The 16,849-nt window shown below is 48.1% G+C and overlaps 1 protein-coding gene across 1 annotated transcript; it reads left to right on the plus strand.

The window, feature by feature from the left end:
• Positions 1–880: 880 nt before the first annotated feature.
• LOC137373216 (keratin-associated protein 5-5-like) lies at positions 881–1,543 on the plus strand. Its single transcript, XM_068038072.1, has one exon. The coding sequence runs from the start codon at positions 881–883 to the stop codon at positions 1,541–1,543; it is 663 nt and encodes a 220-aa protein (XP_067894173.1).
• The last annotated feature ends 15,306 nt before the right edge of the window (positions 1,544–16,849 follow it).

A 16,849-nucleotide genomic window follows, 5' to 3' on the forward strand; every position in this document is an offset into this window, starting at 1 on the left:
TGGTTCTGATTGGGCTGAGATTGCATCATATGGAAGGTAAGTGACTCCACAGATAACACTTGGTCCATGTGATCTGCTGGATCCTTATTGGCCTTGGGTTTTTCTCTGGCGTTTTGCCTGTCCTGGTAGATTACTTAGTAGTGGTGGGTGGGGGATAGGGTGGGGAAATCAGGTATGCAGAGTCATGATGCAAAATTTGTCATGAGTTGGGGGCAGACTTCATCAACCAGCTGGTCTTTTTCTGCCCGCCATTTTCATATGTCTACACACATAGGGCTGGATTTCAAGAGCCTTCTGCCGTTTTTGGCGGCCAGGTCAAAAATGGCAGCCTGCACGCTGCAGAACCGCACTGATCACCACGCGGCATCTCATTGAAATAGCTAGAGTAGTTTGCACACCCGCCACCCACCCCCCCCCCCCCCCCAATCACGTGGAAGGGGCAGGCTGGCAGGCCTGTCACTGCACTGGGAGCATGAAAAGCACTGTGACAAGCCCTGCCCCAGTGGAAGCACTGCCCCAGTGGAAGCCCTGCCTCAGTGAGAAGCCCTACCCCAGTGGAAGCCCTGCCTCAGTGAGAAGCCCTGCCCCAGTGGAAGCACTGCCCCAGTGGACGCCCTGCCTCAGTGAGAAGCCCTGCCCCAGTTAGAAGTCCTGTCACTGCAACAAGCTCTGCCATAGTGAGAAGTCCTGCCACTGTGACAAGCCCTGCCAGTGCAACAGGTCCTGCCAGTGTGACAAGCCCTGCCAGTGCAACAAGTCCTGCCAGTGTGACAAGCCATGCCACTGTGATAAGCCCTGCCACTGTGACAAGTCCTGCCAGTGCGATAAGCCCTGCCAGTGTGACAAACCCTGCCACTGTGATAAGTCCTGCCAGTGCAACATGTCCTGCCAGTGTGAGAAGCCCTGCCACTGTGACAAGCCCTGCCAGTGCAACAAGTCCTGCCAGTGTGACAAGCCCTGCCACTGTGACAAGCCCTGCCACTGTGATAAGCCCTGCCACTGTGATAAGCCCTGCCGGTGTGACAAGTCCTGCCAGTGCAACAAGTCCTGCCAGTGTGACAAGCCCTGCCACTGTGACAAGCCCTGCCAGTGTGATAAGCCCTGCCACTGTGACAAGTCCTGCCAGTGTGACAAGTCCTGCCAGTGTGACAAGCCCTGCCAGTGTGATAAGCCCTGCCACTGTGATAAGCCCTGCCACTGTGACAAGTCCTGCCAGTGTGACAAGCCTTGCCACTGTGATAAGCCCTGCCACTGTGACAAGTCTTGCCAGTGTGACAAGCCCTGCCACTGTGACAAGCCCTGCCAGTGTGACAAGTCCTGCCACTGTGACAAATCCTGCCAGTGCGACAAGCCCTGCCACTGTGACAAGTCCAGCCACTGTGATAAGCCTTGCCAGTGTGACAAGTCCTGCCACTGTGATAAGCCCTGCCAGTGTGACAAGTCCTGCCAGTGTGACAAGCCCTGCCACTGTGACAAGCCTGCCACTGTGATAAGCCCTGCCACTGTGACAAGCCCTGCCACTGTGACAAGCCTGCCACTGTGATAAGCCTGCCACTGTGACAAGCCTGCCACTGTGATAAGCCCTGCCAGTGTGACAAGCCCTGCCACTGTGACAAGCCTGCCACTGTGATAAGCCCTGCCAGTGTGACAAGTCCTGCCAGTGTAACAAGCCCTGCCACTGTGACAAGCCCTGCCACTGTGACAAGCCTGCCACTGTGATAAGCCCTGCCAGTGTGACAGGTCCTGCCAGTGTGACAAGTCCTGCCACTGTGATAAGCCCCGCCACTGTGACAAGTCCTGCCAGTGTGACAAACCCTGCCAGTGTGATAAGCCCTGCCACTGTGACAAGTCCTGCCAGTGCAACAAGCCCTGCCACTGTGACAAGCCCTGCCAGTGCAACCATTCCTGCCACTGTGACAAGCCCTGCCAGTGCAACAAGCCCTGCCACTGTGACAAGCCCTGCCACTGTGACAAGCCCTGCCAGTGCAACAGGTCCTGCCAGTGTGACAAGCCCTGCCAGTGCAACAAGTCCTGCCAGTGTGACAAGCCATGCCACTGTGATAAGCCCTGCCACTGTGACAAGTCCTGCCAGTGTGATAAGCCCTGCCAGTGCAACCATTCCTGCCACTGTGACAAGCCCTGCCAGTGCAACAAGCCCTGCCACTGTGACAAGCCCTGCCACTGTGACAAGCCCTGCCAGTGCAACAGGTCCTGCCAGTGTGACAAGCCCTGCCAGTGCAACAAGCCCTGCCAGTGTGACAAGCCATGCCACTGTGATAAGCCCTGCCACTGTGACAAGTCCTGCCAGTGTGATAAGCCCTGCCAGTGTGACAAACCCTGCCACTGTGATAAGTCCTGCCAGTGCAACATGTCCTGCCAGTGTGAGAAGCCCTGCCACTGTGACAAGCCCTGCCAGTGCAACAAGTCCTGCCAGTGTGACAAGCCCTGCCACTGTGACAAGCCCTGCCACTGTGATAAGCCCTGCCAGTGTGATAAGCCCTGCCACTGTGATAAGCCCTGCCAGTGTGACAAGCCCTGCCACTGTGACAAGCCCTGCCAGTGTGATAAGCCCTGCCACTGTGACAAGTCCTGCCAGTGTGACAAGCCCTGCCACTGTGATAAGCCCTGCCAGTGTGACAAGTCCTGCCAGTGTGACAAGTCCTGCCAGTGCGACAAGTCCTGCCACTGTGATAAGCCCTGCCACTGTGATAAGCCCTGCCACTGTGACAAGTCCTGCCAGTGTGACAAGCCCTGCCAGTGTGATAAGCCCTGCTACTGTGACAAGTCCTGCCAGTGCAACAAGCCCTGCCACTGTGACAAGCCCTGCCAGTGCAACCAGTCCTGCCACTGTGACAAGCCCTGCCAGTGCAACAAGCCCTGCCACTGTGACAAGCCCTGCCAGTGTGACAAGTCCTGCCAGTGTGACAAGCCCTGCCAGTGTGATAAGCCCTGCCACTGTGATGAGCCCTGCCACTGTGACAAGTCCTGCCAGTGTGACAAGCCTTGCCACTGTGATAAGCCCTGCCACTGTGACAAGTCCTGCCAGTGTGACAAGCCCTGCCACTGTGACAAGCCCTGCCAGTGCGACAAGTCCTGCCACTGTGACAAGTCCTGCCAGTGCGACAAGCCCTGCCACTGTGACAAGTCCAGCCACTGTGATAAGCCCTGCCAGTGTGACAAGTCCTGCCACTGTGATAAGCCCTGCCAGTGTGACAAGTCCTGCCAGTGTGACAAGCCCTGCCACTGTGACAAGCCTGCCACTGTGATAAGCCCTGCCACTGTGATAAGCCCTGCCACTGTGACAAGCCCTGCCACTGTGACAAGCCTGCCACTGTGATAAGCCTGCCACTGTGATAAGCCCTGCCAGTGTGACAAGCCCTGCCACTGTGACAAGCCCTGCCACTGTGATAAGCCCTGCCAGTGTGACAAGTCCTGCCAGTGTGACAAGCCCTGCCACTGTGACAAGCCCTGCCACTGTGACAAGCCTGCCACTGTGATAAGCCCTGCCAGTGTGACAAGTCCTGCCAGTGTGACAAGTCCTGCCACTGTGATAAGCCCTGCCACTGTGACAAGTCCTGCCAGTGTGACAAACCCTGCCAGTGTGATAAGCCCTGCCACTGTGACAAGTCAAAGAACAAAGAACAAAGATAATTACAGCACAGGAACAGGCCCTTCGGCCCTCCAAGCCTGCGCCGATCCAGATCCTCTCTCTAAACATGTCGCCTATTTTCTAAGCTTCTGTATCTCTTTTCTTCCTGCCCATTCATGTATCTGTCTAGATACATCTTAAAAGACTCCATCGTGCCCGCATCTACCACCTCCGCTGGCAATGCGTTCCAGGTGCCCGCCACCCTCTGCGTAAAGAACTTTCCACGCATATCCCCCCTAAACTTTTCCCCTTTCACTTTGAACTCGTGTCCTCTAGTAATTGAAACCCCCACTCTGGGAAAAAGCTTCTTGCTATCCACCCTGTCTATACCTCTCATGATTTTGTACACCTCAATCAGGTCCCCCCTCAACCTTCGTCTTTCTAATGAAAATAATCCTAATCTACTCAACCTCTCTTCATAGCTAGCGCCCTCCATACCAGGCAACATCCTGGTGAACCTCCTCTGCACCCTTTCCAAAGCATCCACATCCTTTTGATAATGTGGCGACCAGAACTGTACGCAGTATTCCAAATGTGGCCGAACCAAAGTCCTATACAACTGTAACATGACCTGCCAACTCTTGTACTCAATGCCCCGTCCGATGAAGGAAAGCATGCCGTATGCCTTCTTGACCACTCTATTTACCTGCGTTGCCACCTTCAGGGAACAGTGGACCTGAACACCCAAATCTCTCTGGACATCAATTTTCCCCAGGACTTTTCCATTTACTGTATAGTTCACTCTTGAATTGGATCTTCCAAAATGCATCACCTCGCATTTGCCCTGATTGAACTCCATCTGCCATTTCTCTGCCCAACTCTCCAATCTATCTATATTCTGCTGTATTCTCTGACAGTCCCCTTCACTATCTGCTACTCCACCAATCTTAGTGTCGTCTGCAAATTTGCTAATCAGTCCACCTATACTTTCCTCCAAATCATTAATGTATATCACAAACAACAGTGGTCCCAGCACGGATCCCTGTGGAACACCACTGGTCACACGTCTCCATTTTGAGAAACTCCCTTCTACTGCTACTCTCTGTCTCCTGTTGCCCAGCCAGTTCTTTATCCATCTAGCTAGTACACCTTGGACCCCAAGCGCCTTCACTTTCTCCATCAGCCTGCCATGGGGAACCTTATCAAACGCCTTACTGAAGTCCATGTATATGACATCGACAGCCCTTCCCTCATCAATCAACTTTGTCACTTCCTCAAAGAATTCTATTAAGTTGGTTAGACATGACCTTCCCTGCACAAAACCATGTTGCCTATCACTGATGAGCCCATTTTCTTCCAAATGGGAATAGATCCTATCCCTCAGTATCTTCTCCAGCAGCTTCCCTACCACTGACGTCAGACTCACCGGTCTATAATTTCCTGGATTATCCCTGCTACCCTTCTTAAACAAGGGGACAACATTAGCAATTCTCCAGTCCTCCGGGACCTCACCCGTGTTTAAGGATGCTGCAAAGATATCTGTTAAGGCCCCAGCTATTTCCTCTCTCGCTTCCCTCAGTAACCTGGGATAGATCCCATCCGGACCTGGGGACTTGTCCACCTTAATGCCCTTTAGAATACCCAACACTTCCTCCCTCCTTATGCCGACTTGACCTAGAGTAATCAAACATCTGTTCCTAACCTCAACATCCGTCATGTCCCTCTCCTCGGTGAATACCGATGCAAAGTACTCGTTTAGAATCTCACCCATTTTCTCTGAGTCCAAGCATAACATTCCTCCTTTGTCCTTTAGTGGGCCAATCCTTTCTCTAGTTACCCTCTTTCTCCTTATATATGAATAAAAGGCTTTGGGATTTTCCTTAACCCTGTTTGCTAAAGATATTTCATGACCCCTTTTAGCCCTCTTAATTCCTCGTTTCAGATTGGTCCTACATTCCCGATATTCTTTCAAAGCTTCGTCTTTCATCAGCCGCCTAGACCTTATGTATGCTTCCTTTTTCCTCTTAGCTAGTCTCACAATTTCACCTGTCATCCATGGTTCCCTAATCTTGCCATTTCTATCCCTAATTTTCACAGGAACATGTCTCTCCTGAACGCTAATCAACCTCTCTTTAAAAGCCTCCCACATATCACATGTGGATTTACCTTCAAACAGCTGCTCCCAATCTACATTTCCCAGCTCCTGCCGACAAGTCCTGCCCCAGTGAGAAACTCTGCCACTGTGAGAAGTCCTCTTGCTGACAAAATGAAGCATACTGCACATGTGTAGGAGCCCCTCAGCATGCCAGGGCCCTCAGGCGATCAGAGGACAGTGGCCAAGGTCATCCCAAGTCACGGGGCAGCGAGGTCAGCAGCCTTCCTCCACCTCAGCTGATAGCGCAGGGGGAGTACCACCTAGGAGCATGCATAAGAAATTTAAGAAGAGCACCTAGATGCACTTGGGGTTCACAACTGAAGACACTGTTAAGAAGTGTCTGCTTGTGTCTGTTTATGTTTGCTATAAAGGTGTACTGTCATGTTGACATCTCCTTCCATTACTTGCAGCCTTCTGGAACCTCAGGACTACCCTCAAGGGCATGTTGGGAGGGACCATAGCGTGTGTGATAATCGCTTTGCCAATGCTGAAGATCAAGGTGTCACTGGGTGCAGGGCCATGGGATGTTAAAGTAAGGAAATGGCAACAATGCAGAAGAAAGATGGACTTTTATTGGATTGGAAGAATGAGGTGGCAAGGGTCATCTGAAAGGTGTTTGCATAAGTGCTTCACAAGCCTCTCTAGTGCCTATCTCATTGTGCCTTTCCTGCGGTCCCTGGGGTCCTTCATGATGCATTGATTAGTCATCAGTTTCCTCCACATCCTCCTCATCTGAGAAGGCATGGAGCTCCACTATATCCTCCTTGTTCAATGCCAGGATATGTAGAGCACAGCAGACCTCCATGACACGTGATATCCTCGCTGCAGCATATAGAAGGGCGCCACCCAATCAATCCAGGCACCTGAATTGGATCTTCAAGAGACCTATGGCCTGCTCAATGGTAGCTTGGGTTATCCTGTGACAGGTGCTGTGTCTCTCCTCTGCATCCATTCTTGGGTTCCTCACAGGACAAAGTAGCTATCTCTTTAGTGGGTAGCCCTTGTCACCCAGAATCCAACCTTGAAAGCATGCAGGGGTGTGGAAATCTCAGGCACCTGGGAGTGCCTTAGTATGTAGACATCGTGGCTGATTCCTGGGTGCTGAACACACACCAGCAGGATCCTATGAAGGCTGCTGGCTGGCCTGTGGGAGGGTTGATGGCCACATGCATGCAGACTACACTCTGCATGTAGGGGAATCCAGCGATGGTCCTGAAACCGTTGGCTCTCTCAGCTTGACTGTGCGGATTGGTATAATAATGGATGTATTGGCTAGCCCTCCTGAAGAGGGCATCAGTCGCCACCTTGATGCATCTATGACCCACAGACTGGGAGATCGCACACATATCACTGGTGTGTCTCTGGAATAAACCAGAGGCGTAGAGGCTCAGCTTCAGTACCACTGACATTGGATGGCCACCACCCGTTGGGGCTCGGCTCACTCATCATCATAGCACACGATCTGTGATGATCTCCCTGGAGAGGCGCAGTCTTCAGTGATACTGCCACGTGGACATTGGAAGGTACATCATCCTCTGTCTGTAGATCCTCACTGCAGGCTACCTCCTTCTGCACATTGGAGGGTGCTCGCATTGCCCTCTGTGATCTTTCCCACTTCCTCAAACCAAGGCTGGCACTCCAGTCGGCCATGCAGTTACTGCTGTTCCACTGCCTGTGGCTGCAGCTCTCTCCCTCTCAGCTGCTCCACATCACTAGAGGACCCACTTCCTCAGTGCAAGATGCCCATGCAGGTGGGCACTCTGTCTCCAGGTCCTCTCATCTGGACAGCTCTTCCAATCACCACACCCACTCCCTCTTCTTCCCCTTTAAATCCACACAAGTGTCAGATGATACTTTGGCAGCCCGCCCCCAAAGCACTGGAACCTTAGCCCCCACTCCTCACAATGCCCGTACTGCTCTACCCTTCCTGCCAAGGCACGCTGCCTCACCTGACGGTTGCTGAGTGAAGCCAAAACTGACCTGTTGCCCCTTTGCTGCTTTCATATATCTGCCCATGCTCTGAAGCCCCGTGGTCCCAGTGCACTTTCTGTAAAATTCAAACAACCCTGGAAAATAACGTTCAATTAGCAATTTAATTGCCTCAACTACCATTTTGTCGAGTCGGGGCACCCTGTTGTCCTGCCATGCCATCCGCTCCTTGGAAAATATGGAACTGTTGGGAAGATGTCGGACTTTTGTTACAATGTCTTCCCCTGCAATATTACAATATTCCCACCCCCAGCCTCCAAGCCCGCCCACTAAGGGTCCGGAAAATTCCAGCTTGTGTTTTAGTTCGATGACCTTTCATCAGAAAGTACTGATAAAAGGTCACAGACCTGAAACATTGGCCAGGACTTTACCAGCTTTCTGGAGATGGGCTGGAAGGCAGGATGGCTGGTGCCTCCACTGGTGGCACTGCCGAGGCTGCAGAGCTGCTGGCCCTCTGATTGGATGCTGCCAGACCTGCTGACTATTTCCAGCAAAGGTTTCAGTTAAGGGGATTTCCACACATTGGGGGTAATTTTATGCTCTCCCCCGCTTGAGTCTGAAGGTGGGTAGAGCATTTAATCGGACAGGATGGTGGGGGGGGTGGGGGGACCCCGTCACCTTCCCGCCTCCACCCTAATTAAGTCCATGGTGGGTTCCTGCTCTGCCGCCAATTGAGGCCCTTAAGTGGAAAATTAATGCTCAATTAAGGGCCTCATTCAGCTTCTGCTAGTATTAGCCCAGTGGAGGGTGGGCCTGTCACTGCATGGGGAGCATGCCAAGCAAACCCATGCAGGTTGCTTGCCACACCAGGTGGCGGGGGGTGGGGGGCTCCCTTGTTAAAAGGTACTCAGTGCCTGATCAAGGGACCCAGCATCGGTAAGGGAGAGCCCTCTGAGAGTCACGCCCCTGTCTCTTGCTGCTGACCCCCCTACAACCACCACCCACGAAACCCCTTTTGCCCTGACTTACATGTGGCCTGGGTCCAGCTCCTATGGTTGGTCTATTACTGACAGCAGCCGCTGCCTCCATGGTAGCGCTGCTCAGTGAAAGCTGCCAGCCTCTGATTGGCTGGCAGCTGTCAGCCGGCAGGACTTCTGTCGTCAAGGTCTTTAATCCCATGGAAGGTCCACTGCTGTCCACTTAAGTGCCTAATTGTCATGTAACACAACTGGCCTTCCCCAGAGAAGGCGACACAGGGTGCTCGCTGGTACTTCTGCTGCTGGCTGAGACCCCCGTCACCCACATTAAATCCTCCCATTCTGTGTAAAGTTCTTCATTGGGTATATGCAATACTCAGTGAATACTAAGGTGTGAGACTGGATGAGTACAGAAAGAGCTGGATTGAGTCATTTAGGACAAAGATGAATGGATTTTTAAAGAGATACCACTTTTGTGGTCAGTGGGGGAGGGGTGGAGGAAGAATCATTACTTTAATCATGATGATGAAAAATGGAAGCAAAGTAATAACATTGTGAAGATGTCATGCCATGTTTTATCACAAGTTGCATTTCAGCCAAACATTTAGCAATGACAAAATGTTTAATGTACTTTTTTTGATGTTTGATGTACTTTTTTTGATGAAGACTGTGGGACTGAAATTCTGTGGGCTCTAATCTCAGCAGTTACGTTGAGATCATATCTTCCAGCGCTGAGAACCCAATTTTTGACCCAACCCAGTGGTAGATCTTCAGAAGCACAAAATTCTTAAATTGTGTGGAGTTGCTGATGACTAAGTGGAACTTATGCTGATACATAAGGGTGGCAAAGTATCTTACAAGTGCAGGTTGAAAAATAGTGTGCCCACTGTGTGAGGTACCTCAACACTGTAAGAAAATATTTTCTAATTAAATGATTCCTTGTGGTTCAGGTACAAGTGTATTTTCCAGATGCAAGTTTATTCATCAGACATCCATAGTATAATAACTATTGCAGTTATGCAGTAGACTCAAAAAACCTGGTTTCTCAGCATGTCCAATGTGATGAGGTTTGTCTTCCTAAGTGTTCTTCTGACTGTCCTGTGAACTTAATAACAAGATGAATGCTATTTGTTCTTATGTATCCCTCTATACCCATCTGGCACATGTTCAAAGATCTTCCATGCATTCTTGAAGGACCTTTCCCTTTAATGTGAGTCATATCACACGATGTCCAAAATGTTTATTGGAGTAGAATCATAGAATAGTTACAGCACAGAAGGAGGCCATTCAGCCCATCATGTCCTTGTTGGCTTTCTGCAACAGCAGCTCAGCTGGTCCCACTCCCCTGCACTTTCCCCAAAGCACTGCAAATTTTCTCTCTTGTGCTTATCCAATTCCCCTTTAATAGCCACGTTAGAAACCTCCTCTGTCACACTCTCAAACAGTGCTTTCCAGATCCTAACCACTTGCTGTTGTTACGAACAGATGAGAAGGGGTCTAGGGGTTCCCTCTCAGCCTTTGCCTGGTTTAACCGTAACAGGGTTTAATTTTAGAAACACCATGGTTTTAGCTCCCCCTTAGTGAATCCTTGTTCATTGCTCCAATTGTAAGGCCAAGAAATCAGACAGGTATCCTTAGATTTAAACAAGAAAGGTAGAAGTTTATTAAACTTAAACGCTAATCCGGTTAACGACTATGAATATGCAACGCGACCACGCTAGCATGTATACGCAATAAACACACACAGGTAGAGACAGAAAAAGTAGAAGGAATAAAGGGGAAAAGTTTGAGGCAATAGCTGCGTTTCTATTTACTGTCCTTTGAGTGCAATGTGGAGTGTTTGGTTGCCGGTAAGTCCTGCGGTTCGTTCGGGCCCAGTTCACGCTTCAACTTGTTTCAATGTCGGAGTCTTTTCTCTCTTGAGGTTTATGTGTCTTCCATGGCTCTTGTGGCTGGGGAGAAAGCGAGAGAGAGACAGCCAGGAGAGAGACTTTCTTGTTCCAGCTTCAGTTGCAAACTACTGTCTGTCCTTTTCTGTGTTGCACAATTCAACTCCAAGTTGGCCAGTAAATCAGTCATGTGACTAACTGGCTTAACCACTCCTGCGTTTGTGGATGGTATCATCTTAGCAGTCTCTGGAATGCGCTTCCTCACACCTTCAATGTCTGGTGATCAAAATCCATTTGGGTTAATTGGATTCAGGGAGTAGTTCTTTGTCTCCACAAGCACCGTCTCTTAGTATGCAAATGTCCTCCAGTCAAAGGTCTGGTGATCTCTTTAACAAGTCATTTCTTCCTTCAACAACAGTTTAAAATCAATGTTCTTATGACGAAATTAATATGCCTCATTCTTGGCAGGTGGGGGTCTGCATGACACTGTGTAAAAACATTTTTCCTCATGTCACCATTGGCTCTTTTGCCAATCACCTTATATAATTGTGTCCTTCAGTTTTTGATCCTTTCGCCAATGGGAATAGTTTCTCTCTGTCTTGATCCCTCGTGATTTTTAACACCTCTATCAAAACTTTCTCTTGTCTAAGAGGAACAGCCTCAGCTTCTCCAATCTAATAACATAACTGAAGTCCCTCATCCCTGGAGCCATTCTCGCAAATCTTTTCTGCACTGTCTTCAAAGTCTTCACATCCTTCCAAAAGTGTGGTGCCCAGAATTGGACACAATATCCCAGTTGAGGCTGAACCTGAGTTTTATAAAGGTTCATCATAACCTCCTTGCTCTTATACTGTATGCCTCCATTTATAAAGCCCAGGATCTTGTATGCCTTCTTAACCACTTTTCCAAACTACCCTTGATCTGTGCACATATACCCCAGGTCTCTCTGTTCCTGCCACCCCTTTAGAATTGCATCCTTTATGTTGTACTGCTTTTTCTCATTCTTCTGACCAAAATGAATCACTTCACAACTCTCTGCATTAGATTACATTTGCCATGTGGCTGCACATTCCACCAGCCTGTCTATGTCCTCTTGAAGTTTATCACTATGCTCCTCACAGTTCTTAATAGTCCCAAGTTTTGTGTCATCTGAAAATTTTTAAATTGTGCCCTGTACCCAAGTCTAGGTCATTAATATATATCAATAAAAGCAATCGTCCCAGTACCAACTCCTGGAGAACCCCACTATAGACCTTTGTCCTGTCCAAAAAGCAATCATTCACCATTACGCCCTGTTTCCAGTCACTCAGCCAACTCCATATCCATGCTGCCACTGTGTCTTTTATTCCATGGGTTTCACCTTTGCTGTCAAGCCTATCATGTGGCACTTTATCAAACACATATTGAATGTTCATCATACACCACATCAACTGCATTACCCTCATCAACCTGTCTGTGAGTTCAACAAAAACTCAATCAAGTTAGTTAAACATAATTTACCATTAACAAATACGTGTTGACGTTCCTTAATTAATCCAAACTTGTCCAAGTGACTTAATTTTGTCCTGAATTATCATTTCTAAAAGCTTTCCCACCACCAAGGTTAAACTGACTGGCCAGCTTTACACCCTTTTTTGAACAAGGGCGTAAATTTGCAATTCTGCAGTCCTCTGGCACCACTCCTGTATCTAAGCAGGATTGGAAGATTATGGCCAGTGCCTCCACAATTTCCTCCCTTACTTCCCCCATATCCTTGGATGCATCCCATCTGGCCCTGGTAACTCATCGACTTCAAGTACAGCCAACATTTCTAATAACCCTATTTATCATTTTTTAGCCCGTCCAGTGTCTCAACTACCTCCTCTTCCACTATGACTTCGGCAGCATCTTCTTCCTTTGTAAAGATAGATGCAAAGAACTCATTTAGTACCTCAGGCATGCCTCTGCCTCCATGCATGGATTCCCTATTTGGTCTCTAATCGGCCCCACACCTCCTCTTACTACTCTTTTACTATTTATATGCCTATAGAAGACTTTTGGATTCCCTTTTATGTTAGCTGCCAGTCTCATACTCTCTCTCTTTGCCTCTCATTTCCTTTTCCACATCCACTCTGAACTTGCTATATTCAGCCTAATTCTCATTTGTATTATCAACCTGACATCCTCCCTTTTTCTGCTTCATCTTACTCCCTATTACTTTTGTCATGAAGGGAACTCTGGCATTGTTAGTCTTACCTTTCTCCCATGTGGGAACATATCTCGATTGTATCTGAACCAGTTCCTCTTGAAAGGCAGCCCATTGTTCATTTGCAGTTTTGCCTGTTAATGTTTGATTCCAATATACCTGGGACAGAACAATTCCCCCACACTGAAATTGCCCCTCCATCAATCATCTCAGACCCAGGATATTGCTGCAGGAGTTCCTCAGGGTAGTGTCCTGGGCTTAACTGTCTTCAACTGCTTCATCAATGACCTTCCTTCAATCATAAGATCAGAAGTGGGGATGTTCGCTGATGATTGTACAATGTTCAGTGCCATTTGCGACTCCTCAGATACTGAAGCACTCCGTGTCCATATGCAGCAAAATCTGGACAACATTCAGGCTTGGCCTGATAAGTGGCAAGAAACATTTGCGCCACACAAGTGCCAGGCAATGACCATCTCCAACAAGGGAGAATCTAACCATCTCCCCTTGAGCTTCGACAGCATTACCATTGCTGAATCCCCCACTATCAACATCCTGAGGGTTACTGTTACGACCAGGTGAGAAAGGTATCTAGGGTTCCCTCTCAGCCTTCACCTGGTCTTACCGTAACGGGGTTTAATTTTAAACACACTGTGTTTTTAGTTCACTTTGGTGAATCCTTGTTTACCGCATTCCAATTATAAGGCAAAGAAACCAGCACAAACAGGCTCTCTTAGGTTTGAAGAAGAAAAGTTGAAATTGATTAAACGTAAAGTCTAATTCGGTTGATGCCTACAGATTTACAAGGCGCCCACGCTAGCATGCATACGCGATACACACATGCAAATAGAGACAGAAAAGAGCAGAAGAAAAAAAGTGGAAAAGTTTGAGGTGATATCTGAAGAGTTTTTGTTACGGGTTTTCGAGCTCATTGTAGAGTCCTTGATTGTAGGTAGATCTTGCTTTTCGTTGGGGCCCAGTATTCTTCTTAAACCTTGTTCACTAGAGGAGACTTTTCTCTCTTGGGGTTCATGTGGATTCAGAGGCTTGTGAGAAAGAGATGGGAGTGGGCAGACAGCAGATGCTGTGGCGAGCCAGCCAGGAGAGATCTTCTCAGTCCAGGAGCTTTCTGCTTTCTGCCCAAACTGTTTGTACAAATTCAAAAAACTCAGGTTTCCCAGCAGATTAGTCATGTGACTGCCTGGTTTGACCATGTCCGTTTGTGTGTTCGGCCATCTCAGCAGCCAACCTGAAATGCAAGCTCCCCCACCTTCAACGTCTGGTGATCAAAAGTCCATTGTGGGTTGATTGTCAGGGAATGGCTGCTTTGTCCTTCCAAACACTATCTGTTAATATGCAAATGTCTTTCCAGCCAAGATCTGGCAATTGTTTAAAGCAAGTCCTTTCTTCACTTCAACAACAGTTTGAAATTTAATGTTCATGTGGTGAAATTAATATGTCTTATGCTTGGCAGGTGGGGGCCTGCATGATAGTTACCATTGACCAGAAACTGAACAGGAGGTCAGAGGTTGGGAATTCTGCAGTAAGTAAACCACCTCTTGACTCCCCAAAGTTTGTCCACCACCAAAAAGGCACAAGTCAGGAGTATGATGGAATACTCTCCACTTGCCTGGATGAGTGCGAGTCCAAAAACACCACCTGACGAACAGCGGTAGCAATGTGCACCATATACAAGATGCACTGCACAACTTATCACAACTCCTTCAACAGCACCTGCCAAACCCACAACCTCTTCCACCTAGAAGGACAAGGGCAGCAGACATGTGGGAACACCACCACCTGCAAGTTCCCTTCCAAGCCACACACCATCCTGACTTGGAATTATATAGCCTTTCCTTCACTGTCGCTGGATCAAAATCCTGGAACTCCTTCCCTAATATCACTGTGGGTGTACCTACACCAGATGGATTGCAGCGGTTCAAGAAGGCAGCTGACCACCACCTTGTCAAGAGCAATTAGGGATGGGTTTTGCCTGCAATGCCCACATCCCATGAAACAGATAAAAAAAGTATTTTTACTCTGGATTTTTCCTTTTCCAACGCCAACCTAAATCTTATGATACTGTGATCACTGTTCCCTAGATGTTTTCCTACTGATACTTGATCCACTTGACCTACCTCATTCCCCAGAAACAGATCCAGCAATACTTCATTCCTTGTTGTGCTGGAATCAAACTGATCAAGAAACTTCCTCTCACAAACTTCTAAAACTCTTCCCCCTTTACACTATTACTATCCCAGCTTATATTGGGATAATTAAAATCTCCCAGTGTCACTACAGTTTTTGCACCTCTCAGTAATTTCCCTGCAAATTTTCTCATCTATATCTTTCCAACTAGCTGGTGGCCTATAGAATACAACCTAGAGTGCAAAAGTACCTCTATTGTTTTTTCTCACCAAACCTTGACAAAATGGCCATTTTCATCAATTTAAATTGATTTTTCTGCCAGATGTTACAAAGGAACAGGAGATGCCTTGGATCATATTCCAGAACTCATTGGATTCCAGGAGGGTCCCAGCAGGTTGGAAAACTGCCAATGTGATGCCCCTGTTCAAGAAGGGAGGGAGACAAAAAGCAGGAAACGATAGGCCAGTCAGCCTAACATCGGTTGTTGGGAAGTTGCTTGAATCCGTTATTAAGGAAGAAATAGCAGGACATTTAGAAAAACTTAACGCAATCAAAAAGAGTCAACATGGTTTTGTGAAAGGGAAATTATGTTCGACAAATTTCCTAGACTTCTCTGAGGATATAACAAGCAGGGTTGATAAAGGGGAACCAGTCGATGTAGTGTATTTAGATTTCCAGAAGGCATTTGATAAGGTGCCACATAAAAGATTATTGCACAAGATAGGAACTCACGGTATTGAGGGTAATGTATTAGCATGGATTGAGGATTGATTAACATACAGAAGACAGAGAGTCAGGATTAATGGGTCTTTTTCAGGTTGGAAAGACTAAATAGTGGAGTGCCACAAGGATCAGTCCTAGCGCCTCAAATATTTACTATCTATATTAATGACTTGGAGGAGGGGGCAAAGTGTAATATATCCAAAGTTGCTGATGATACAAAAATAGATGGGAGGGCATGTTGTGATGAAGATATAAGGAATCTGCAAGGGGATATAGATAGGTTGAGTGAGTGGGCAATTACTTGGCAGTTGGAGTTGAATGTAGGAAAGTGTGAGGCAATGCACTTTTGTAGGAAGAATCAAAGGCAGACTATTATCTAAATGGAGAAAGACTCCAAAAAAGTGCAGCAAAGAGGGATCTGGGTGTTCTTGTGCATGAAACACAAAAAGTTAGCATAATTAAGAAGGCAAATTGAATTTGGCCTTTATTGCTAGGGGGTTGGAGTTTAAAAATAGGGAAGTCTTGTTACAACTGTACAGGGTGTTAGTGAGGCCGCATCTGGAGTACTGTGTACAGTTTTGGTCCCTGTATTTAAGAAAGGATATACTGGCATTGGAGGCAGTTTAAAAGAGATTCACTAGGCTGATTCCTGGGATGAAGGGGTTGACTTATCAAGAACAGCTAAACAGGTTAGGTCTTTATTCATTAGAGTTTAGAAGAATGAGGTGTCTTCTTTTCTTCTTCTTCTTTGGCCTCCTTATCTCGACAGACAATGGGTAAGCACCTGGAGGTGGTCAGTGGTGTGTGAAGCAGCGCCTGGAGTGGCTATAAAGGCCAATTCTAGAGTGACAGGCTCTTTCACAGGTGCTGCAGAAAAATTTGTTTGTCGGGGCTGTTACACAGTTGGCTCTCTCCTTGCGTCTCTGTCTTTTTTCCTGCCAACTGCTAAGTCTCTTCGACTCGCCACACTTTAGCCCCGCCTTTATGGCTGCCCGCCAGCTCTGGCGAACGCTGGTAACTGACTCCCACGACTTGTGATCAATGTCACAGGACTTCATGTCGCGTTTGCAGACGTCTTTAAAGCGGAGACATGGACGGCCAGTGGGATTGATACCAGTGGCGAGCTCGCTGTACAATGTGTCTTTGGGGATCCTGCCATCTTCCATGCGGCTCACATGGCCAAGCCATCTCAAGCGCCGCCGACTCAGTAGTGTGTATAAGCTGGGGATGTTGGCCGCCTCGAGGACTTCTGTG

This window comes from Heterodontus francisci, chromosome 8 (genome assembly GCF_036365525.1).
Source record: "Heterodontus francisci isolate sHetFra1 chromosome 8, sHetFra1.hap1, whole genome shotgun sequence".
NCBI classification, from domain to species: Eukaryota; Metazoa; Chordata; class Chondrichthyes; order Heterodontiformes; family Heterodontidae; genus Heterodontus; species Heterodontus francisci.

Coding starts and splice junctions, on each gene's coding strand:
- LOC137373216 (XM_068038072.1), top strand. CDS start 881: ATGTCCTGCCAGTGTGAGAAGCCCTGCCACTGTGACAAGCCCTGCCAG.